The 22,409-nt window shown below is 55.1% G+C and overlaps 6 protein-coding genes across 6 annotated transcripts; 3 read left to right on the forward strand and 3 right to left on the reverse strand.

Annotated features, from left to right (window-relative positions):
- Positions 1–673: 673 nt before the first annotated feature.
- On the forward strand, positions 674–8,901 carry E0L32_000840 (uncharacterized protein; the record flags this gene model as incomplete). Its single annotated transcript, XM_031143261.1, has 10 exons — positions 674–1,236; positions 1,319–1,710; positions 1,767–2,670; positions 3,429–3,602; positions 3,653–6,202; positions 6,251–6,604; positions 6,664–7,281; positions 7,339–8,281; positions 8,355–8,660; positions 8,716–8,901. The coding sequence occupies 10 exons, from the start codon at positions 674–676 to the stop codon at positions 8,899–8,901; spliced, it is 6,990 nt and encodes a 2,329-aa protein (XP_030994374.1).
- A 535-nt stretch (positions 8,902–9,436) lies between these two features.
- E0L32_000841 (uncharacterized protein) lies at positions 9,437–10,710 on the forward strand (the record flags this gene model as incomplete). The annotated part of the gene is made up of 3 exons (XM_031143272.1): positions 9,437–9,766; positions 9,840–10,081; positions 10,164–10,710. The coding sequence occupies 3 exons, from the start codon at positions 9,437–9,439 to the stop codon at positions 10,708–10,710; spliced, it is 1,119 nt and encodes a 372-aa protein (XP_030994375.1).
- Positions 10,711–10,954: 244 nt separating this feature from the next.
- E0L32_000842 (uncharacterized protein) lies at positions 10,955–13,083 on the reverse strand (the record flags this gene model as incomplete). The annotated part of the gene is made up of 6 exons (XM_031143283.1): positions 10,955–11,055; positions 11,153–11,770; positions 11,845–12,318; positions 12,390–12,473; positions 12,525–12,770; positions 12,840–13,083. 6 exons carry the CDS (start codon positions 13,081–13,083, stop codon positions 10,955–10,957), a joined length of 1,767 nt encoding a protein of 588 aa, XP_030994376.1.
- Positions 13,084–14,264: 1,181 nt separating this feature from the next.
- Positions 14,265–15,407, reverse strand: E0L32_000843 (uncharacterized protein; the record flags this gene model as incomplete). Its single annotated transcript, XM_031143294.1, has 2 exons — positions 14,265–14,842; positions 14,921–15,407. The coding sequence occupies 2 exons, from the start codon at positions 15,405–15,407 to the stop codon at positions 14,265–14,267; spliced, it is 1,065 nt and encodes a 354-aa protein (XP_030994377.1).
- A 953-nt stretch (positions 15,408–16,360) lies between these two features.
- On the forward strand, positions 16,361–18,423 carry E0L32_000844 (uncharacterized protein; the record flags this gene model as incomplete). The annotated part of the gene is made up of 5 exons (XM_031143305.1): positions 16,361–16,834; positions 16,894–17,134; positions 17,191–17,259; positions 17,321–17,767; positions 17,831–18,423. 5 exons carry the CDS (start codon positions 16,361–16,363, stop codon positions 18,421–18,423), a joined length of 1,824 nt encoding a protein of 607 aa, XP_030994378.1.
- A 212-nt stretch (positions 18,424–18,635) lies between these two features.
- Positions 18,636–21,176, reverse strand: E0L32_000845 (uncharacterized protein; the record flags this gene model as incomplete). Its single annotated transcript, XM_031143316.1, has 3 exons — positions 18,636–19,404; positions 19,473–20,940; positions 21,017–21,176. 3 exons carry the CDS (start codon positions 21,174–21,176, stop codon positions 18,636–18,638), a joined length of 2,397 nt encoding a protein of 798 aa, XP_030994379.1.
- Positions 21,177–22,409: the final 1,233 nt, after the last annotated feature.

Consider the following 22,409-nt stretch of genomic DNA (forward strand, 5'->3'; position numbering starts at 1 on the left):
TTGACAAGAGATGGGGAGAAGGTGTCAAAGCGCACGGGAAACCCCTAATCCTCCACTTTGGCGAGTTGGGTTGATACGACCTGGTGCATACTAACGATCTCGGCCATATTTCTGACGTGACGAGACATGTCGATCGCGCCCGTTTCTGTAGCCTCTGGGCTCCTAGACACGTTTGATGGAACACTGCATGTTATACACTTGCCCAACTAGGTCTGTTATCTGTTGCGTCTGCAAAGGTTCAGGTCCGCCCGCTGGATTGAACGCAAGAGGAAGCTTTGATGCTGATCGGCTAAACTCCCCGCATTTCCCCAGACTCTTGCCTGCATGCGTGGCGCTCTCGACGACTTTGAATCTCTACAATAGGTCTGGCCTCCTGCACTTCGTGTCTACCGACCGATGACCCGGAAACTTGCAGGAGACTGCATGCTCGGCCGGTGATTTAATCAAAGTCGACAGCTCTGAACCCCTCTCCATCTCTTTCGACTTACTATTGCCGAATCATAGGATTGAGTTATATGATGCACGTCCTTCCATGCTCAGGAAATGGAAACAGACCAAGGCTATAAATGCGATGGACATCTCCCCAGTTTTTCCGATGACTACTGGGTCAGCTAATTCTCGGGTGATATAAGAGTCGATAGTGTTCTATCAGTACTAGAAGCTATTGCCGATCATGGTCGTCCTATCTGTCCTCCCCGTGCTCTGGGCGCTCCTTGCACAGTCAGTGTCTGCTGTCAACTTTCCATACGAAAGCATTCAGCTCACAGACGCTGATGTTGGCGGCTTTGCAGCAATTGACTTTGGTGATGCTTCAAACCCAACCGGGCCACTCGTTACTGGGGACGCAGAGTGTCGCCCTCTCCCAGGCCAAACCGGATGGCCTGCTCCAGAAGAATGGGCGCAGCTGAATACCTCTCTAGGAGGAGCTCTACTACAACCAACTCCTGCCGCCGCCGTATGCTACTCCGGAGAGCCCGAGTACAGTGCCGAGCGGTGCGAGTGGCTATTGACCAACGCATCAAGCACCCGGTTCTACGTCAATGATCCGCTCACTGTCCTAACGGCGTGGACTATGGGAGACACATGCCCTCCATTCCTGCCTGGCACAACCCCGCCTACCAATGGAGAATGTGAGATGGGAGGCTTCCCAGAATACGTCATCAATGCTACAACAACGAAGCACATTCAAATTGGGGTCAACTTTGCCAGAAACAAGGGCTTGAGGCTGATTGTCAAGTAAGTCGTTGGGCGAATAAAACAGCGCTAGCCTCGACTCCGAATCCTCTAGTATGCCAGCAACTAACCTGTGACTGACCAGAAATACGGGTCATGACTTCAATGGCCGATCAGCTGGCAAAGGTGCTCTCAGTATCTGGACGCACCATCTCAAAGACTTTGTCCACTTAGACCACTACAAAATATTAGACTACGAAGGCACAGCAGCGCTTGTTGGGTCTGGCCTCGAGGCTTTTGAACTGTATGCCGCCATGGACAAGTACAACATCACCATTGTCGCGCCAGGTGGCCAGACTGTCGGTGCTTATGGAGGCTGGATAGGTGGTGGAGGCCACTCGGTGCTGACTTCGGCTTTTGGAGTTGGTTCAGACCAAGTGCTGTCGATGCAAGTTGTCACCGCAGATGGCAGACTCGTAGAGGCGAGCCCATTGGTCAACACTGACTTGTACTATGCCATGCGCGGAGGCGGACCTGGTAAGGGTCCTAAAGAATTGATGGGAATAATATTCACTAACGACCTATCTCTATAGGCACCTATGGCATCGTGACCTCTGCGGTCGTCAAAACCTACCCATCCGTGCATATCACCAGGACAACTCTAGCCTTCAACTTCCTCAACAGCACGACCTACCCCAATGGTGGAGACACGAAGAATGGCTCGGTCGCTTTCGTCGATGATCTCGAGGTCTTCTGGAGAGGCATTAACGAGTTCTACTACTTTGGCAAGTTCATCGCCGATCGCGGCGGCATCACCTTCAATTACCTTACCCCGACCGGCACTAACCAGAACTACACCTTCACCTCCGCGTTTCAGCTACCCGGATACACCTCGGAGGACATGACTGCCTTCCTCCAACCCTTGTACGACCGCCTCCGCGACATCGGCATCCCGGCCCGGCTCAACAAGCCCATAGTTGACAAAAGGTGGGGCGGCGGCGGCACCGGCGACGTGCCCGGCGACACGCGCTTCTCGTCGCGCCTCTGGCCGCTGCACACCTGGCACAACAGGCCGCTCTTCGACAAAGGTATGGAGGCCGTGCGCGCGCTCGTCGAGGCCGGCTACGTCTTCCACACGGTGCACATGGAGCCCTCGGAGGAGGTCGCACGGCTCCCCGGCGGGATCGACAACGGCGTCAACCCGGCGTACCGCACGTGCTTCATGCACGCGATCATGTTTGACCGCATGCCGTGGCCGCGGGGCAGCCGGACGCCGGAGAACTTCAAGGCGCGGCACGCGCGGCTGAACCGCTACGTCGACGGGGTCCGCGAGGCGACGAGGGTCGGCGGCGGGGCGTACATCAACGAGGCGGACGTGCAGGAGCCGGACTGGCAGGAGAGCTTCTTCGGGAACAAGTATGAGAAGCTCATGGGCATCAAGAGGGAGCGCGATCCGTGGGGTTTATTCTGGGTGCCGACGACGCCTGGTAGTGAAAGGTGGGCTGTTCGGGATTCGGATGGGCTGCCGACGCAGAATGGGCCGCTGTGTCGGACTTGATGCCCGGCTTAAGAAGTTTCGGTTAGAACGGCAGAGTGTAATATGAAACTCAATGATCCTGATATAAGGAACCTTCTCGCCAGGCAATCCGTCATCTAAATCAAGACAATGGAAATACTTGTATTTCAGCTTAGCCACAAAAGGCTCGCACTGCCACTCTCCTCTCCGTCGTTTGAGTTTCGTTTTGACCAGCAATCGTAGAATGGGAGGCTCTTGGTGTGAAAATAACTCAACCAACCAGTTTCACGCCCAATGCGCAGCTGCATTAGTTACTTCAAGTGCGGGATTTTTGTTGTTTGGCAAGCTGGGGAAGGGGGCAGTGCGAAACATCAGGAGAGGATGGGTTTAGGCGCTCGCTGTGGGAGATAGTCGGCGCTTAGAACCAAACAGTCGGAGTCGACCATCAAGTCACCAAATTCGTGATTGGCGCGCGACAGCCCCTGCTTTCTCCACGTTTACGCAGGGACCTATCACACATAGAAGCACATGCTTTGATTATCGTTCGCCCATGTTGGTCACGCTGTGGGCGACACCGAGCGCTAATGGCGTGGTAAATAAGATAGCCATTCTCTACAACGTCAAAAAGGATTTCCCTGGAACCTCTCACAGAAAACTTCTCTCTTCTCCAAGAAATGCACTGAATTCAATAACCAGGCTGGGCGTTGGCGATTCTAGCTCATTTGCAAATCTACGTCAGGCCGATGACGCGACCCGCCAGCAAACGACTCGCCAAAGAGCTGGTGGAGTCCATCTCCGAAAGCCATGGCTACATTGGAGAGGACACCCTAAAGAAGATGGAACCGGGCGTGCGTTTCAAAGTTGAAGAAGCATTATTACGAAAAGATGAGTTGATTGGAGACAGTGTGGTCACGTATGCCAAAGCCTCCATCCCTTAATCTATACCGCTAACCTGAACTGCAGACTCGCAAAGAATCTGTACACTAGCAAGGCCCGATTTGTATTCGAGCTTATCCAAAATTGCGATGATAATCGATACACCAATGCAGCCGCACGCGAAGAAAGTCCTTATGTAGCTTTCGACGTTTATCCAGATCACATCGTGGTCGAATGCAACGAAGACGGGTTCACGAATGAGAATTTGAAAGCCATCTGTGCCGTTGGGAAGAGTTCCAAAAAGGGAGCGCAGGGTTACATTGGCGAAAAGGGCATTGGCTTCAAATCTGTGTTCATGGCAGCATGGAAGGTTCATATCCAGTCCGGAACATTGTCCTTCTCGTTTCGCCATAGAGAAGGCGAGTCAGGAATGGGGATGATCTCTCCTGTATGGGAGGACAAACAAGAGCAGCTGGAAGCCTCGCTGACAAGAATTACACTTCACCTCCATGACGCTGGTAATTCTGGAGACAAAGCGCGGGAAGCCATCAAGGAACAGTTCGAAGAGCTCCAAGAAACGTTCCTTTTATTTACCAAGAATCTAAGACAGATTCGAGTCAGTTTCTATGGGGCAGATGGAACACGCACGTCCGGAACAAACTACTCTATCGAGAAGTTGGACGATGGTGATGCACTTCTGCGAATATCCAAGACGGCGGGAGGACAATTGAAACAACGCAAGAAATACTTCCATGTCACCAGCTATCAAGCTAAAAATCTTGCCAAGAACGAAAATCGCACCTACTCCGAAGCCGAAGAGAATTCCCGCGCGTACTCGAGGGGCGAAATTGTCCTGGCCTTTCCGCTTACGGAGAACTCCAATCCTATTATCAAACCACAGGATATTTTCGCGTTCTTGCCCGTGCGCCGAGTAGGGTTTAACTTTCTCATCCAGGCCGACTTTGTCACCGATGCCAGCCGCCAAGACATTGTTCGAGACTCTATTCGCAATACCGGTCTGCTGGATGGAGTTGCCAAAGCATTTGTCAAGGCAGTCAAGCGAATGTGTGAACGGGACACCCTCAGGTACACTTGGATGCGGTTCCTACCGGACAAAAACGCCACCCACTGGGGCCAACTGTGGTCGATGCTGATTGGCAAGATTGCCAATAAGCTCAGCGATGCGCCTGTCGTCTACGGGAGGCGGGAGCCCGGTGCTAAACTTCTCTCAGACCTTTATCGCCTCCCTCCTGAATACAAGGACAGCAACGGGGAGCCTCTATTCGACGATGAAAACCTGGAGAAGATCATTTCGGGTCGTTATGCGGCAGCAGATCTGGACATGCTTGCACCTTATGGGCTCAACATGGCCGGTTTTGCAACCCTGTTTTCCTCGCTATCTCTCGATTTGCGGAGCCCACATTCGCGGATGAAATCCATCTCGACCTGCGACACCTGGCATACACAAGTCGCTAAACTTCTCCAAAAGCCATTCCTCAAAAAGATGACTGAAAACATGAGCCTTCTGCAGACGTTGGATATCCTGCCACTTCAAGATGGCTCCTGGACCAAGGTGTCTTCTGGACAAGTCTATTTTGCCAAGGTGGATGGCTTACAGATTCCACCGGATATTGACCTTCGACTTATCCGTAGTAGGATAACTAACAACGCCCGACTCACCCTGTTTGAACACCTCGGTGTAGAGGATGCCACGACCAGGCAGGTTCAAGAACGAATCCATGCGTTGTATAAGTCGAAGACACGGTCAACGATCACCCTTGCGGCCTCGAAGCGACATCTTCATTTTCTCTACTTGAGCGATACTCTCGACCTTGTTCTTGAGCGTCCCTCACACTGGTGCAAGGGTATTTTCGTTTATGCAAGCTGTGGTGGACTCTATAACGCTCGCAAGTCTGCAGTCTATCTTGCGAACGACCAGCCTTATGGGCCCCGGGAACTCTTTCGAAAGACTCTTCCAGGTCCATGCTCTGGCGATGGCGCACCCGGCTATCAGGATGCCATTTACCTTCACGAGGACTACTTTGTTGAACCACCAGTCCTTGCGGCCCACAAGCAGCTATGGGCGGACTGGCTTGTAGAAGAACTTTGTGTCAGGGACTATGTGTCGTGCCTCGTACCGGACTTACAAGGCCTTGGGAGGGCGGGTAAATACTTACAGGAGTATAGACCTGAAAGGTTCATCGGCAGTCTCCTTCGCGACTTTCGGCGCCACAAGAACTTTGAAGAGCACCTGCGGTATGAGTTAAGACGTACACTTGTTCTCTGCCGCGGGAAGCAGATGTTCAGATTCTGCGAATGCTATTTTCCGACTCAGCGTCTTGTTGGCCTCGTCAAGCGGTTTGTGCACCCGACTGCTTCCTTTCCCTGGCTCAGTATAGGCTCACCAAAGACACCCGAGACAATCCCTGAGGACTGGAAGGCAATGCTCACACACCTAAAACTCGGAATCCCTTCAAGTGATCTCGACTTCGCCTTGGACATGCTGAGGTACACGGTATTTGAGTTTCCAGACGTAGTCCTTTCCAAGGATAGGACGAGGCTTTTCGATCTTTACTATCACATTCACTCTAAATATCGAGAAGACGATGATCACTCTGCCGCTCTCAAAAAGATTAGGTATGTACCGATGACCTTGCTGGGTCCGGACTCTAACGCCGCAAATAGGAAGACGTTTGCCGAAAAGGACCGTATCTACATTCCTCTCTCTCCTACCAGCAACGCTTGGGCAGGTGCCAGCGAATGCGTGTGGGATGCAACACAGGAACTGGAATCCGTGTGGGTTCTCAAACTGCTATATGAGCCACTCTTTGCTTGCGATAACGTGGACCGCAAACTAGCCCCGGTGTTCTTCGGAGATGTCCTTGGTGTTCAGCTTGACTGCACCTGGGAGATGTATGTTGACGAGCTGAGAGTGCTCCAGGAGCTGGACTGCAACAATCACGATTCCATCACCGGCATCTACAAGGCACTCGATACCTTTCGCCCAGGAATGCTACCGATAAGCCAGACCCAACTCAGGTGAGACAAAGCAATTGATGTTCTGCAGGAAAGTCGGTTTGCTGATCCTTGTCTTCCAGATCCGCGTTTGAGGAAGATAGGCTGATTTACGCTCCTTCTGGGGATGGGATGATCTGGCGTCGCACATCGGAGTGTGTTTGGTCCCATGCGGCTCGCCTTAAAGGCAAGGTCTCTCTAAATTATTACTATGAGGAGCTGAAGGAACTCTTCGTGGATCTGCTTGGAGTCAGGCCTGTGAATCTCGCCATGGCAGTTGCTGAACTCGAAGATGCTGGAAGCAGGAAGTCTGCCTCCGCAGAAGATCTCAAGGACGCCATCATGACGGTGAACTCACTCCTACCTCTGGAAGATGAGCACCCCAGCCCGGATGTCGCCATGAAACGCAAAATACTTCCGGTGAGACAAGTCGATGGTCACGTTAAGAAAAGCTCCAAAAGCATCGACTTCTTCCTCATCGACCGTGAGCCTCTCAAAGCTGCCTTCGATGGTAAAGTCAAGTTCCTGGACTTTGAGCTGGACGAGATCCGCCAATTGCGTCCCTTTATTGAGTGGGCATCTCTTGGTGACAGACTTTTGTCCACTTGTGTCAAGGAGATTACCGCTTTCCACGGAGAGAGCGCTCGTTTGCTCTCCCGCCTGGATAGACAGGTTCGGAATCGAGCACATGCCTTGCTCAGGTATTTTTGTCCATGCAACGACCGAAGAGAATAATGACACTGCTGACCAGGCGATAGAATTGCGGCGCATTATAATAGTCCACGGACTCGGTCCGCAGCTGACTTGGAAGCCTTGTACGAGGTGTTGAGACATGCAAGCATCTACCAGACCAATGACATCTCTTCAGACCTCAGCCTTCAGCAAGACGGAAACGCCCATGTAGTTGAAGGGAAGAGAGCCACTCTGCACATTGACGGCAGCCCGAACAGCCTCAAAGTCTACCTTCCGCGGAGAAAGTCCGATCAAGGACGTGTGTTCGCTAGCACCCTTCCAGGAAAGCTATTCGAGTGGATGATGACTTCTCCAGATACACTGCAGGTCCCGGAACGAATGGAAAAGGGCGGCATTATAGCGACCATGAACGCTTTAGTCGTTCCGCAGTCAACATTGCTCACTACGCTGGAAGACCTTGGCATTGCAACCATAGATCTGCCCAATCTTGACGATAGTGCTGACGAAGAGACCTCGGAGCCCGAAACAGAACGTCCCTTTACGCGAGAGCCATCCGCTCTTAGAAGTGTTGCTGACTCGGTGCCTAGTGACGAATGGGACGGCAGTTCAGCCGTTTGCGAGACCCCCATCTCCTCGGTTGCAAGTCCGTCACCTGGCATTAGTGTCATTGCTGTTTCCAGTGCTTTCCGAGCCTCCGCACCGGTTAGGTCTCGCATCTTGGCTAGTGAGCCGTACACACCGCCTGCGCCACGCCACGGTGCCACGCCGGTCGCTGCAGTACAGGGAGCAGACAGTACTCGGAATTACATCGCGCTCCTAGACAGGGTCATCGCCGCTGGTCGGATTGCTTCTATCCCGAGCGTAGGCACATTCGACATGAGCAGCCTTCTAGACAACCTTCCTAGCATCGATGCCTCCGACGCCGGTGGGATGCCGACAGACCTGGGGGTGCGGTCTCAGGCACAAATTGAGCGGGACTGCAAGGTCGGCGCAGCGGGAGAGCTTTTTGTCAGTGTGAACCTTTGTCCCCAGCCAGAGTGCTAACTATTTGAGACAATTTTCTAACGCGTCATCATGGAAGGTTTTCGAGCTGCTGTCACATTTGGAGCCACGGCTTCCAGGGTTCTCCCGAGCAAACTGGCAGAGCACCATGCGGAAATACGTCACGGTTCACCACGAGTATGCCGATATGGAACCGTGGGAGGGGCGGGAGAAGTCGGATATCATGTATCGGGATGCTCAGGGAACATTGACCGAGGCGTTCATCGACAAGGGCTACCTTGATGAAGCCTGGAGGGGAAAGCGGCCGGAGTGCTTCATCGAGGTCAAGACAACCACTTCAGCCTGCGAAACGCCCTTCTATGTGAGCAAGGCACAGTATCAGAGAGTAAGTGGAAGTGGTTCTGGGTTCTGGGGGGGGCAACTGCTGACAACCGAATCAGATAAAAGACTGTGCCTTGGAGGCACGCGATCACAAATGCGTCTATGTCATTTTCCGAGTATTCAAACTTGGACAGAATGACATGGGACTTCGAATCTACTTGAACCCGATGAAATTGAAAGAGGAGGGTTTGTTGAATTTCAGGGAAGAGTTGTGGTCTGTGGTACCAGGAACTGGCGGCGGGTGATTGGTAGGAGAGGAATCTAGATGATATATCATGTCTGAAGTTGAGTGGTGGATAGGTTGGCGTTAGTGGGTTCTCTGTGCTTGTTCAGTATACTTACACACTCTTTGGCTATTTACTTCCTGTCTTCAAGTCATTATCAGAAGCAACTCACTTCCTTTTCCCAAGCTTAGGCGCTTCATCGTCATCCATCTACATGCATCCGAATTGAAGATCCTTGCCTTTTTATCAACTCCCATGCTTACTGTGGAGAAAATCGCCAGGAACCCCCAATCATTCCTCTCACTTTCTCTTGACCCTGATTCAACCGGGCCATTCAAAGAATGTTTTATTCGGCTGCCTAAAAGAATCCCCCCATTTGCGACGCCAAACCACATTGCACCGCCACCAACGTCAACGGCGTTGAGGCTCGAATGCGACCTGCAGCTCCGTACCGAAGGGGGACAGAACTTTAATCCCACTTCGTCTAGACCGTGCGCATCCGTATACCGTCTGAAGCCTTCTTGTCGTCCTTTCCAGACGCCCTCAGCCGGCGATCATGGTCGATATCGAGGCCTCACCTGGCTCTCACCAGCAACAGCAGCCCGCCAATGATGCCACCGGCGGTGCCATCCCGCTCCAGAACTTGAGCGGACAGCCTCCCGTGGGCGCAGGCCATGACGCAACCTCGGTCAACCAGGGTAAGCCCTTGGTCCTGTACCCAGAGTCGCCCGTCGCCCAGCGCAGCATCCGCCAGGAGGTCGGCATCTGGCTGCGCGCCGCCTCACTCGTCTGCGCTTCAGTGTCCCTGGGCCTGCAGATCTACACCTACGAGACCACCCTTGGCGGCCGCCAGAATGACTTTGTCTTCCCCGTTGTTTTCTTCCTGGTGAGCTGTCTCCAAAACTCTTGTCCTTTTCAGATCGCACGGCCATCGCTGACGCCTTGAACTTCATACATAGCTTCCATTTCTCACGATGATGAACATCGGCGAGATCACCATGCTCAACAGCCGCAAGGGCCGGCGGTACGCCGCTAGGAATCGCATCCTGCGCGATTCCCTGTCACTGGTAGCTGCCGTCGGTGCCTCGTCCGGCGTGTTCTACCAGTTGACCCAAATGACCTCTCACGGCATGAGCGTCTACGGTCCCGACAATTGGGAAACGGGAACCCGGGTCAATGTCGCCTTCACGGCCATAGTTCTGTAGGTCTCTCCCTCAGGTTGATGCACCTAGAGAGCATCGGTTCCCCATCAAGTTGCTGACCCATCTTTGTTATGCACTTAGTGTCCTCCAAACTGTACTATTCGTCTTCGCCTGCCTGGACAAGCGAGATAGGATCAACTCCCAGCCGAGAGTACTGTACCTGCCCACCGGCGCGCCGGTTATCGTCATGCGCGAGGTGCATCTAAATCCTTCGCCGCCGTCGAGTACTAGAGCCACTCGGCGTTCGTCGCACCACCCTTCCGCATCGACATCCCCGGCCTGGTCCATACGGTCGTCAGCGGCGGCCAAGTCTCGACCGCCATCGTACCACGATCCTTCCATGCCCTCGCAGGCACTGACGAGACCACCTCCGGCCCTTCAGCAAGGAGAGTCTGCAGTGCGCACCGCGAGCAATACTGCTCTCAGCCCTGGCGCTGTTGCACCGAATACATCGAGACCAGCTCCCGTCGGACCACCCCTGACGGAGGAGGCAAGCAGCTCTCCAAATCCGACCGGCGAGACGGAGGAGGATGTAGACCTTAGAGTGGCTAGAGGCGAGAGCCAGGCTCAGCGGATGTCGCCGGCCGAGATGGCTCTATATTTTAGGAGAGCAGAGGAAGTCAGGTAAACGGCTCGGAATCACGGTTTGAATTCTCTATGACTATGGCGTTGGGGGTTGGGATCAACATCAAAAGACAAACTTGATGCGCAGATTTTTTAGCAAACATCAAAGCTTTCATTGACTTTGGCCCCCATCGACCATGGATGCGTTGACATGATGATACAGAATGATTCAGAAATATTGACGAAGTCGAAACCAGTCTTCATCGCTTTCCACTCATAGAGGATGAGTGAAAGCACGCTCTGTCAAACTACATCTTGACCTCCTTCTCCATACCCTCGGCAATCTCCTCAGCCTTTGCTCTGTCACGCTGCTCGGCTGTGTACAGATCCGCCGCCTCGCGCTCGAGATCTACAATTCAAGACAAGTCAGTCAAACACCCGGCAATACTTCACATACTCCCTCGATCGGGATGATCCCCTAAGAACAAGTAAAAGGGACCACTCACACTTGGCATTGTCAATCTTGGCCCGGTCAGTGTCGACCCAGTACAGCGTAAAGACGCCGATGATGCCCACGGGGAAGAGGAACCAGTAGGCGGCGTTGGTGTGGCCCGCCTTCTCGATGATGGCCGACGAGATGAAGGGCCCGATGAAGCTCGACGTCTTGCTCACCGTGTTGAACAGTGCGAAGAACATGTAGGCCTTTGGATGCGGCACGACCTCGGAGATCATGGTCACTTGGTATGAGCCCCAAGCGGCGGTCTGGAAGTTCCAGACTTGGAGGACCCAGAACTGCAAGATAAAGGAAAAGATGTCAGCCAGCCAGGAATTCGCACAAGGTGTTTGTTGGGGTTCGGCACATACCTCCCAGTCGTGGTGATACCCGATCGTATTGGTGAAGTAGCCGATGGCTCCCCACATCGACGGGCCGAGAGTCATGCACGCGCCATAGAAGACGCCCTTCTTGACCGAGAAGCGCACCTTTCTCTGCAGAAAATACATGAACACGGTGCCCAGGCCTCCGGACAGGTCGGCCACGAGCAGCATGGCGCTGAGCTTGAGGGGCGAGTAGTGGATGACCTCGTTCTGGAGAATGCCCGTGACGGAGCCCGCAGTTCCAGCACCTGCAGGTAGGCATCAAGTCAGCTCGTGCTCCAGCGTCGCTCTGGTCTTTTTCGTTTCCGCATTTCAGACTCACTCTCTTGCAGCAGGAAATATGCCAGCAGGTACAGCAAGCACTGCTTCAGGTTCACAGCCGACTTGAGCGCCGACCACACCTGCTTGGGCCCCGCCGTGATGAACCCGGAGCCCGCGGGCAGCTGCTGGCCGGGGCGGTGCTTGTGCACGAGGAAGAAGGGCACCGTGCAGGCGACGGTGATGGCGCCAAAGTAGCCCATGAGCACGTTGTACGAGTGGATGAGCTTGGAGGGCGTGTCGAAGCCGATGCCGGCCGAGATGCCGACGGCGATGGCGTACGAGACGATGACGAGCGCGGACCCGGTGATGTTGACGAGGTTGTACAGCCGCGAGCGCTCGTACGAGTCGAGCTCGGCGTGCGCCTCGGGCGACTTGCGGCCCGCCTTGACCTCCTTCTCCGACTCGATGAGCTTGGGCAGGTCGCGCACGATGCCCGGGAAGGTGGCGGCGTAGAAGGAGTTGACGATGTTGGCGGCTGTGTGTACGGTAGGAGACAATTGGTTAGCAAGAGCTTGCGGGTGTGAAATCTGCTGCAAAGGGACTGACCTAGGGAGCCGACGACGAAGAGGGCGTTGGCGGCCTGCCATTGTCCTGGCCTGGTGATGCCGCACATGGCGAATTGCATTACGTCTGTTTGTCGTCAGTTGATGGGAAAGCAGAAGTCTGTGCGGGAGATATTACAAAGAGTGCATTGACCAACAATCATGATCCACGGCCGCCATTTTCCGTAGTCGGCGTACGGGCCGAGGACGAGCAGCAGCGCGAGCTGGCACGCGAACATGATGCCGGTGATGTCGAGCAGGAAGCTGTTGATGGGGAACACACGCCCGGCCCAGTGCACGTTGCCGTCGGGGAACTGCTGGTTGACGAGGGCTTGCCTCAAGGCGCCGCCGTTGCCCCCGATCGGTGCTCCGTTGAGGGAGAAGTCTTACCCGCGCGCACCTCGCTGTCAGCATTCATCACCATAGATTGAGAGGTCGGATTGTGGGGTCTTACAGAAGATGCAGAACGTGATGTATTCCCACTTGCTCGTGGTGATACGTTTGCCCGTGGACGGAATGGCATGGCGCTGCTCAATGACGGCTAAGCCGGCCTTGCCGTGGCGAGTCTGCCCATTGTCGTCGGGCACTGCTTGGATATCATCATGCTTCTCCGCCGCTGCGAGGCGGGCCGTCGGATCCTCGACGTGCGAGACCTCGGCAGAGTGAACTGGCTCAGAGGGCTGTCTGTTATCGGCCATGGCTGCTGTATACGATCGTGTTGGGAAACAGACGTGCCCGGGTGAAAGGCTAGTAGATTCGCGCCCTCCCTCCCGGCCTATTTAAACCGCAGCCTAGAATCTCTGTCGGCGATCCTGAGGAGAACGTCTGGGCCACAGACCACCCATTCCCGGTAGCTGGTTTCCCGACATGCAAGCAGGTAGCTGCCGGGGCACCTGTGTGGCACCTCCCTAATTCGAGTATAATACATGATACTAATACGGTGGATGCTGTGTCTCTCTATCGCTCACAACAGCCCTTAGCGGCCGCTCATCAACGGCCCCTTCGCAGCGCACCGACCGAGCGTTTGTCCCCCATGCTCGTTACGAGATGCGGTGGCAGGTTGGTCGATGTAACGGCAGGATGGCGGCACATGGTCGATCACTCCCTGGTTCCGGCAATAACAGCAGGGCATAAAGCAAACATTAGAATGGGGACATGCGGGGGATAGGTGGTTTGGGTTCTTGATCCCCCGCCTTCTTCCTCGCTGGCCCAGTCGTAGGTGGCGTCTTGTGACAGTATTCCCCGGGATCGGCGGTGCATGTCACCTCCCAAAAGGGCAGGTTGGATATGCCTGCTGCATGCATGGCAGCAGATCTGGTGAGAGTTGGTTGAAAAAGCCCAGGTCAGGCAAATCAGCGCGCGCGACTGCGATTTGTTGTCCGCGCAAAGGGCCCCAGCTCGGATTCCGGACCAATCGTTCAACCTGACTTGCGCACTGAGCGGTGCAACTCTGCCCGATGAACATCTTCCTAGAATGCATGTGATCGATCAGGCGTGTAACGGTGACGTGCGGACTGCAGCAAACCTGATGCCCATCGTGCATGATCTTGACTTTCTGTCGGCGTATTGTCTACCGAAGGGGGGTTGGCCCGTGTTGGCCCCTCGAGTCCGCGACATAACAGACTCAATTGCAAACAATGGCCGTTGGGTAAGTACTTCACGTCCGATAGGTTTAACATCGTTCTCCTTTGTATTCCCTTGCTGAGATTAATGGGTTGAGGTTGGCAGACAAACTTGAGGTGTAAGCACGAGAAAGAACACACGTCGTGGCCTGAATCTGCAATCAATTCAGGGTACTCTACGTATCAACTCATTGATGCCATTTATCACCAATCTTAGCATAAGGGAAAAGACCAGTGATGAGAGCGTACCTAAGCCCTTAAGCGGTTGGTCTAGGCGCATCGAGGATCACGTCAATGACCTTGTGGTCGTTGTAGGCAGCAACGGTGCGCTCACAGAGAACCTCGACCCGTTCCTTGCTTTGAAGACCATCGGGACAGACGAGCCAGATGACGTTCGTCATGAAGGAGCGTCGATACTCTATCATGACTTCTGGGTCACCGTGACGGTCGAATCTAGGCCCGCCAAGCCGATGCAGTGTCTCTAAGTAATGGTCGAGAATCTCCATCTCGTGGGCTCGACGGTCCTCGATAGTTAACATGGCCGTCATGTGGTAGACGATATCATGGAAACAAGACCCGAAGTGGAAGGCCGACCAGTCCAGGAACCCTATCTTGCCATCGCCAGTGAAGTAGACATTGCCGATGTGAGTGTCGCCGTGCAGCAGTGTGCGGAATCGCGGGTTCCCCTCGGCGTAGTAGCGGTCCAGCGCCTCATTGCATCTCTTGCCATCCATGAGGTAGTCAGGCAGCTGAGGGCGACGGCCGGGAAGGCGGACAGTCTCGTCCCAGGTCGAGGCGATGAACTTCATGGCAGGGTCATAATTATTCCAGATCCCTATGTCAGACTTGTATTAGAGATCTGCTGGATTTCCTCCTGAGACAAGCGAGGGACTGAATAATAATGGTCACTCACATGGATGATCTTCCTGACTCCGACCCCAGTACTTTGCGTGCAGTCCGGCCAGCTGCTCCACGCCATTCATGACCATGGCCACGGGATATGATGCAACCTCGGGAGGGAATGAACATCCCTCGGCAGTCAGATCAGTCATAATGGCAATGCCCTGTTTGTCGCTCTTGCCAGCCCACCAACACTTGGGGAAGATCATGTTGTCCACAACAGGTGCGATGTCGGTGAAGAACTCGGACTCTCGCTGTGCGAGGCTGATGGTCCATGGCTGGCTTTCAATCATCTTCGGGTCGAAGACGTCCTTGACGCAGACTTTTGTCGGCTTCTCATCGCAACTTCCATCCACGTACGTGATGTCGTAAAACAGTTTGCTGGCGGTGCCCCAGATGTTGCGTGTGTTCTCAATCGACTTGACCTTCTGCCCGAGCTTGGATGAGAACCACTCCGCGGTGATTTTAGCAGGAGTGGCAGGCAGAGACTCTTTCAGCATGGTCGGCATCGTGCTACTACAATGCTAACTGTCCTTGTAATCATCATCCTCATGCGATGAGCCCCAAGCAGTCTCCTCGTTGTTTTATCCACACTGGCTCCTGCAGGCCCCGTCAGCAACGCGGGGCCAAGCTGTTGTCAGCAGACTCTCCCTCTAATTCTACTTTTGGCCTATCGGAAGAAGATTAGGTATCGATGCAGAAAGATAGCTTGGTAGGAAGTGACGCATTGGGCAAATCGAGGTACTGGATGATTGGCTGCTGATGTCAGCAATCGTATCGGGTCTGATGAAACGGTAACGAATGGCGGTGACGATGTCTCTAGTCCTATAGTCCCTGATTCAGCGACTCAGGAAGATGGGAAAGGCCAGTGCAGCGTCGAACATCATGTCATCTCGCCTGTACATGATGAAGTGTCGTTGGCGACCGGTGTTGGCGGCGTTATCAGCTGGATCATTTCGAGTAACCAGTCAAAAGTGAAGAGTTTCAAGTGAAAACAGCTGTGGTTTTTTTTTGGATCTCGATCAAGAGCTCCATTCACCTTCGGAAGTGATTGGCACTCTTCTTCATCCTCGTTCTGGGTCATACCTATCAAAACTGCATCCCTACGTGTCTCAAGGTATGGAAAACAAACCTCTTGCAGTTTGCTCTGTGCCCTTCCATTGTGCTCTTTTCATAGCAAGCGATTCTTTCAACGGGTGGAGAGTGGTTTCATCTTCGATCCACACCGGGTTAGGGAGTTGTTTCAACCAGGGTTCTGATTGTCAGTGAACCGTTTCAGGCTTGGCATGGGTGTCAACGGCCAGTGAACCAACCTGGAATGAACCCAAGTCTTCTGCCCAGGAAAATCTTCTTGAAAATCATAAACTGTTTGTTATTCTCTTCTAGATTCGCATCTTTGATGAACAGCCCAATTGCGCGCATTATTGGGTATCGATCAGACATTCCAAGCGACATGGAGCACCGCAAGACACGGGCTTCCGACACTGGACACCAAGTTGGGCGCTTCACTACCATTGAGGGCTGGCGAGATATCAGCAACGGCGTCTATCTGTTCAGGAATGCGGTCGTTCGGCTGGTAGCGGTCAATCCGGTGTTCGAGGTGGATGTCGAATGCAAGAACGAAAAACAGTCGATGCTGGCCCAAACCAGAAATACACACTCCAGCGGGAGGATATCGGACGAGGGTATCGCAAATATGCGGGATTCATCTGACGACTCTTTTGCGCTGCGATCCGAGTACGATAGCAATGCCGATATCTCAAGAATAGGAACAGAGCCCTCGGAGGAATATGACATACCGGACGATCCTTACCACGTCTTTTGCAAGAGGCAGAAGTGGTTTGTCATCGTTATCATTGGTGTTGCTGGACTGTTTTCTGGGCTTTCGTCCAACATTTACTTCCCAGCACTGGATGCTATATCGAAGGTATATCATTGGTCACATTGACACCTCTTCCCGTCGACTGCGAGCTAATCAAGGACCAGGACTTGAACATCAGCGCCAGAGAGGTCTCGCTCACAATCACCTCGTACCTCGTCGTGCAAGGGATTTCGCCGCTCTTCTGGGGCTCGCTTTCAGATGTACTAGGCCGGAGGCCCATTTACATCGCGTCCTTTACCGTTTATATCATCGCCAACGTCGTGTTGAGCTCTTCTCCCAACTTTGCTGTGCTGTTGATCTTTCGAGGCCTTCAGGCGGCTGGGAGTGCTTCTACTGTTAGCATCGGTAAGGTAATCTGTGTCTTGCCAGCATCATCTGAAAACTAATAGCGATGCTTCAAGGAAACGGTGTCATCCAGGACATTTCTCCACCTTCCGAGAGAGGTGCTTTCATTTGCGTTTATCAAGCGAGTATGTTGATCCTGCAAGGATTTGATATTCTACAGCACCAGACTAACATCGCGTCTTCAAGTTCGAAACTTTAGTATCGCTGTCGGGCCCGTGTTAGGAGGTGTCATCGCAGACCGTTTCGGTTTTCGAGCGATATTCGTCTTCTTATTAATCATCTCGTCCATTACCGTGTTGTTCGTTATCGGCTTTCTCCCGGAAACGATGAGAAGCATCGTGGGCAACGGTTCAACAAGGCCCGTCGGGATCTACCGCCCTATGGTCTACGGTGTCCGCCGGGAACCGTTTTACTGGCGAGAATCCAGTCAACCGACGGCCACGAGAAGAATCAAACCTGATGTCTTCGTGGAGCCTCTGAAGCTCCTGAGGAGAAAGGACATTGCGATCAACCTGCTGTTGAGCGGCGTAGTCTACGCCGTATGGAGCATGGTCACGTCCAGCACTACCGGGCTGTTCAAGGCCACTTTCAACCTGAATGAGACCCTCCTCGGTCTTGCCTTCTTGCCAAATGGTACAGTCTCGAAACCTTTGCAACCTTTCCGGACCACATGCTAACGACCTTTCTGCCCTTTAGGTATCGGCACAATCGTCGGATCAACCATCATCGGAAGGTACATGACACGCGACTACGCCTCCGCCGAGCAAGCGTACAAGGCCGTTCACGGCCTACCCCCGACTCACTCCTTATCAGCAAGGGACCTCCCTCCAGGTTTCCCCATCGAGCACGCCCGGCAGCGGCGGCTGCCCCTCGCCATCGCGCTCTTCAGCGCCGCCATAGCCGCCTACGGCTTCACCTTCGCCCTGCCGCAGCAGCAGCTCGCGCGCTACCTGCCCGTGCACCCGATCGCCCTGCCGCTGGCGCTGCAGTTCGTCGTCGCGGCGGCGAGCAGCGCCGTCTTCGCCATGAACCAGGCGCTCGTGTCGGACCTGAGCCCCGGGCGGGGCGCCGGCAGCACGGCCGTGAACAACCTCGTGCGGTGCGGGCTGGGCGCCGTGGGCGTCGCCGGCGTGGAGAGCATGATCGCGGCGCTGGGGCCCGCGGCGACGTTCCTCGCCCTGGCGATGGTGACGGTGTGCCTCTCGCCGCTTGTGGCTGTCAGTCGGGTCCGGGGGCCGGAGTGGAGGATGCAGCAGGGGCAGGGCAAGGGGCTGCGTGAGAAAGTTTGATTTGTTAGCATTAGCAGTACGTATAGAATAGAGACGTCATTAAAACTGCATGTGATTCACAAACGATGACAAGCATGTCTTAAATTGAGAAGTACAGCATCAAAATATTCCATTATTGTCTCCTTGATCTTCTATATCGTATCTTCATGGACACGTAACATCCTGTCTACTTCTAAAACCCACCCAACACCTAAAAGGCCTAGATCTGCTCTCTACAGCAGCAGCAGAAGAGCACCAGCAGCAACCATGGCAGAGCTCAGGTAGCCAGCGAGCCTGCTAGCCCCAGCAGCAACAACCACGACCCCGGTCGTGCCGTTGACGGCCGTGCTGCCACTGCCACCGCCCTGCTGGAACACGACGCTGCCGCCGGTGCAGCTCGCGCACGCCTCGGGCTGGTAGACCGTGCCGTTCTGGCCGCCGGTGTAGGGCACGGCGCGGTACACGACGAGCGAGCCGCATCCCGCGCCGTCGCAGCCGGCGGGCGCATACCGCCAGCCCCCGGCGCAGCTGCAGGCCTCGAGTACGAAGACGGCCTCGCCGGGCCGCGGGCCGCCCCGGCACAGCTCGAAGACGTAACCCGCGGCGTGGCAGAAGCCCGTGGCGCAGACCGCGTTGTTCGGGTTGGGGCCCGCCGTGACGACGGCCGTGGCGGTCACGACGACGGTGCCGGTGCTGGTGACCTGGTCGGCGGGGACGGGGGCGGGGGCGGGAGAAGAAGTGGCCGGGGCGGGGGCGGCGGTCGACGAGAGGGGCGAGAACTCGTAGATGGCGAGCAGGGCGCTGGCGGGCACGGAGCCGAGGCCGGCCTGGCGGCGCTTGACGCCGCCGCAGCTGGAGGAGCCGCGGCGCTGGAGGAATGAGGAGGTGCTATTCACGCGGTAGCCGCCACAGTTCTCGAGCGCGTTGCCGGGGCAGGGTATGCTGCATAGGTCGCTGGGGACCTGCTGGATGGAATCGTACTGGTCGGAGCAGTAGCAGTCCCTGACTTGTGTGTTAGTTTCAGGTGGAACAAGGGAATGGGTTTGTTGTGGATTAGGGATTGTCCTCACCTGACGTGGATTCCTGCGTAGAGGTGTCCGGCGCAGCCCGAGATGCACATCTCCAAGTCCATCTGTTCGCTTGAGAAGAGGAGAGTGAACGACGGGTAGTTCTGGCTTGAGCCAGTGCAGCCCTTGAAGACGAAGTCGTTCACGCGCGCCGGCAGGGGGTTTTGGGTTGGCACCGACGAGCTTGATGAGGCAGAGGATGAAACAGGTGAGGAAGCTGGCGAGGAGGATGGGATGTTGGAGCTTGTATCAGTGACAGCCCTGCTGGACGAGGAAGCTGACGACGACCCCGGCAGCGAGCTGCTCACTCCACTGGTGGTGGTAGCAGGCTTGGACGTCGTCGTGAGGGTGTTGGTGGTGGTAGTGGAGCTGGTGGTCGTGCTGTTATTGGGAGGATCGTTGCAGACGCCGGGCGTAGCCGACAGGCCGTAGATGCACTGGCATTGCGCGTTGCAGATGCCGTCCGACACGGCCGGGCTGTAGCCCCGTCCCTCGACACTCCGGGGCGGGAGTTGCATCCTCGGCTCACACTGCTCGCCGTCCTCAACTATCCCGTTCCCACAGAACGGGCGTGTCTTGCAGTAGCCGCTGGTCGAGACTCCGTAGATGCACCTGCAGCTGCTCGAGCAGATCGAGTTACCCGTGGGGCCTTCGTCGCATTCTTCGCCCAGGCCCCTCTCGGTGAAAAAGTTGCCACAGCCATCAAACGGCAGACAAGTGTTGGTATCGGTATTTAGGCCGTAGGTGCAAGTGCAGTTCGCCTGGCAGACCGGGTCGGCAACCCCCCCTGCGTCGCATTGCTCGCCGAATGCCTTGTCAACCCGTCCGTTGCCGCATGCTAGGGCGGACGGTCCCGCTCCCACAACGTACGGGGTTCCGGGTTGGCCGTTTTGGCCGTTGAGGGTGTTGACTTGGATTAGGTTGACGTAGTCAGGACTGCTACTAGCCGGGTAGACAACGAAGGCAGAGGAAGCAGCGCAGATCCATGCCTGGAGATCAGCCTGACTCGTGCCAGGAAACGCGAGGCTTCCAGTCTGGCCGTATGAAACGTTGGAAGTGCAGTCTGGAGGGGATCCCGTGGGGCTTCGCATGGTGAAGACCCCAAAAGGCGCCAGAGCGGTCACCGCCTCGGCGGTGACCTCGCTCTGGTAGTAGCAGCCGAAGGAGATGTAGAGCGAAAGCGCCCTGGCCGTGGACATAGTATCCAGCCCGCCCTGGAACAGGGTGTAGACATTGGTCGTGTTCGTAGGCGGCGAAGTTGCGAGTCTGGCGGCGACCTCTTTGGACAAGCTGGTGCCGGTAAAGATATGAATGCCGGTGGCGACGGTGCTCAGCGTAGTCATGATGGAAGGGCTGAGGAAGCTGATCTCGTTACGGTCACAGTTCCCGCTGTCTGCTATGACGATAGCATTGTAATTCCCAAAGTCATTGACACCCATGGCTTGGAAGTTCGCCTTGGTCACACCAGTGACTAGCAAACAGTGTTAGCCTTGGATTGTGGAAACCACCCGTAATTAGCTGCCTGTGCAACGTTTGTCTGCTCTTACCATTGAATAGGTCCGGCCTGCTCCGGAGGTAGCTGTTCTCGACGCTAGAGTCAAACTCTGAGATTACAAGAACACTCTGGGATTGCTGGACTTGGGGATTTGCGGCATGTGCGAGGCCGAGCAGCCCGGCCGTGGCCAGGGCAAAACGAGAGATACGCATGGTGAGGAGGACGACAAAGAGAGTGAACGGTCAAAGACGACCAAAAGAAACAGAGCAGTAGGAGACAAAAGAGTGTCGAGGGTCGGCTTGACAGGAACAAGGGGAGTTCCAGGAGAGAGAGGTTGGGGAGGCCAAGATCTCTTTCAAGTACTAGCCGGCCGTCGAGGTCTCTAATCAGTCTGGATCCGTCTGAGCATGCCGGCCGGGCGCGTCCTCTGCGACGAGACGACATTCTTCTGTGCCCTAGCGGGCCAAGGCTGGGCGACGGAGCCGAAGATCTGGTCAACCTGGATGGCAAAATGTCCCAGAGAGTCCTCTCTTGATGGCACGAGGTTTGGCCGAGGAATGGGGACTATCCGACTTGGGCCGTACCTAAAAGCTAAGGTTAACTTTTAACTTGGTCTAGGCAAGTGGCAGCGCCACCATTCCAGAATGCCGTCTCCGGCCAATCGCCGGCCAATGTCCGCGTAGCTCACATGGCTGACATGGAGGTGAGGCACGTCAGGTCGATACTAATGTGTAAATAATGATTTCGGATTGCTCTACGATTGGGCGACATGACTGCTCTGGGCCTTGCGGGCGAGAGTTCTCGGTCCCTTGCGGTTGGATCTCTGTCTGTTTTCGGTAACAGTCCTCCTGATTTGGCATTCCAGACTCTACCTAAGTACCTTTGCTCGCCAGTCAAAAGTAAAGAGAGGGTGAAAAACGCAAAGGTACCTCAGAGGCCGGGCCGCGGAGAGACTGCCAGCCGCCGATGTGTCAAGTAAGCCCCAATACCTGCCACGCGACGCCAGCCACGCCACGCACGACATTCCCGCAGCCCAGGGTCTCAAGTGGCGTGCTGTGCACGGCCTGGATCTAGTAATCCGGCACCTAGGGCGCCTACAGCTACCAGCCACACACCCGGCCGGCAGGATCAGAGCTCTCGGCCGAGGCGATCCGCCGACCCAATCCATCGGCCGTTGACGCTCCCAGTTCCGCAGACTTCATCCGGCGACAGTGCGGTGAGCCCTACCGACGACTTTCGAGATCCTTATATCAGACTGGCTGGCATTTCGCACCGAGATGCTGGTGAGGACGCACACAATATTATGTATCGCGTGTAGGACGCGTCGCGACGCGTCGAGTTTCGTCAGTGCCCTAGCTGACCTGGGTGGCATACATACACTCTAGAGTTCCCTGTTTCTCAAAGAGCTCAGGCCTGTTCGGAGAGGGTTGCCAGCGAGTCCAAGC

The sequence above is a fragment of the Thyridium curvatum genome (assembly GCF_004353045.1).
Source record: "Thyridium curvatum strain D216 chromosome Unknown NODE_3_length_876553_cov_77.224826, whole genome shotgun sequence".
NCBI classification, from domain to species: domain Eukaryota; kingdom Fungi; phylum Ascomycota; class Sordariomycetes; order Thyridiales; family Thyridiaceae; genus Thyridium; species Thyridium curvatum.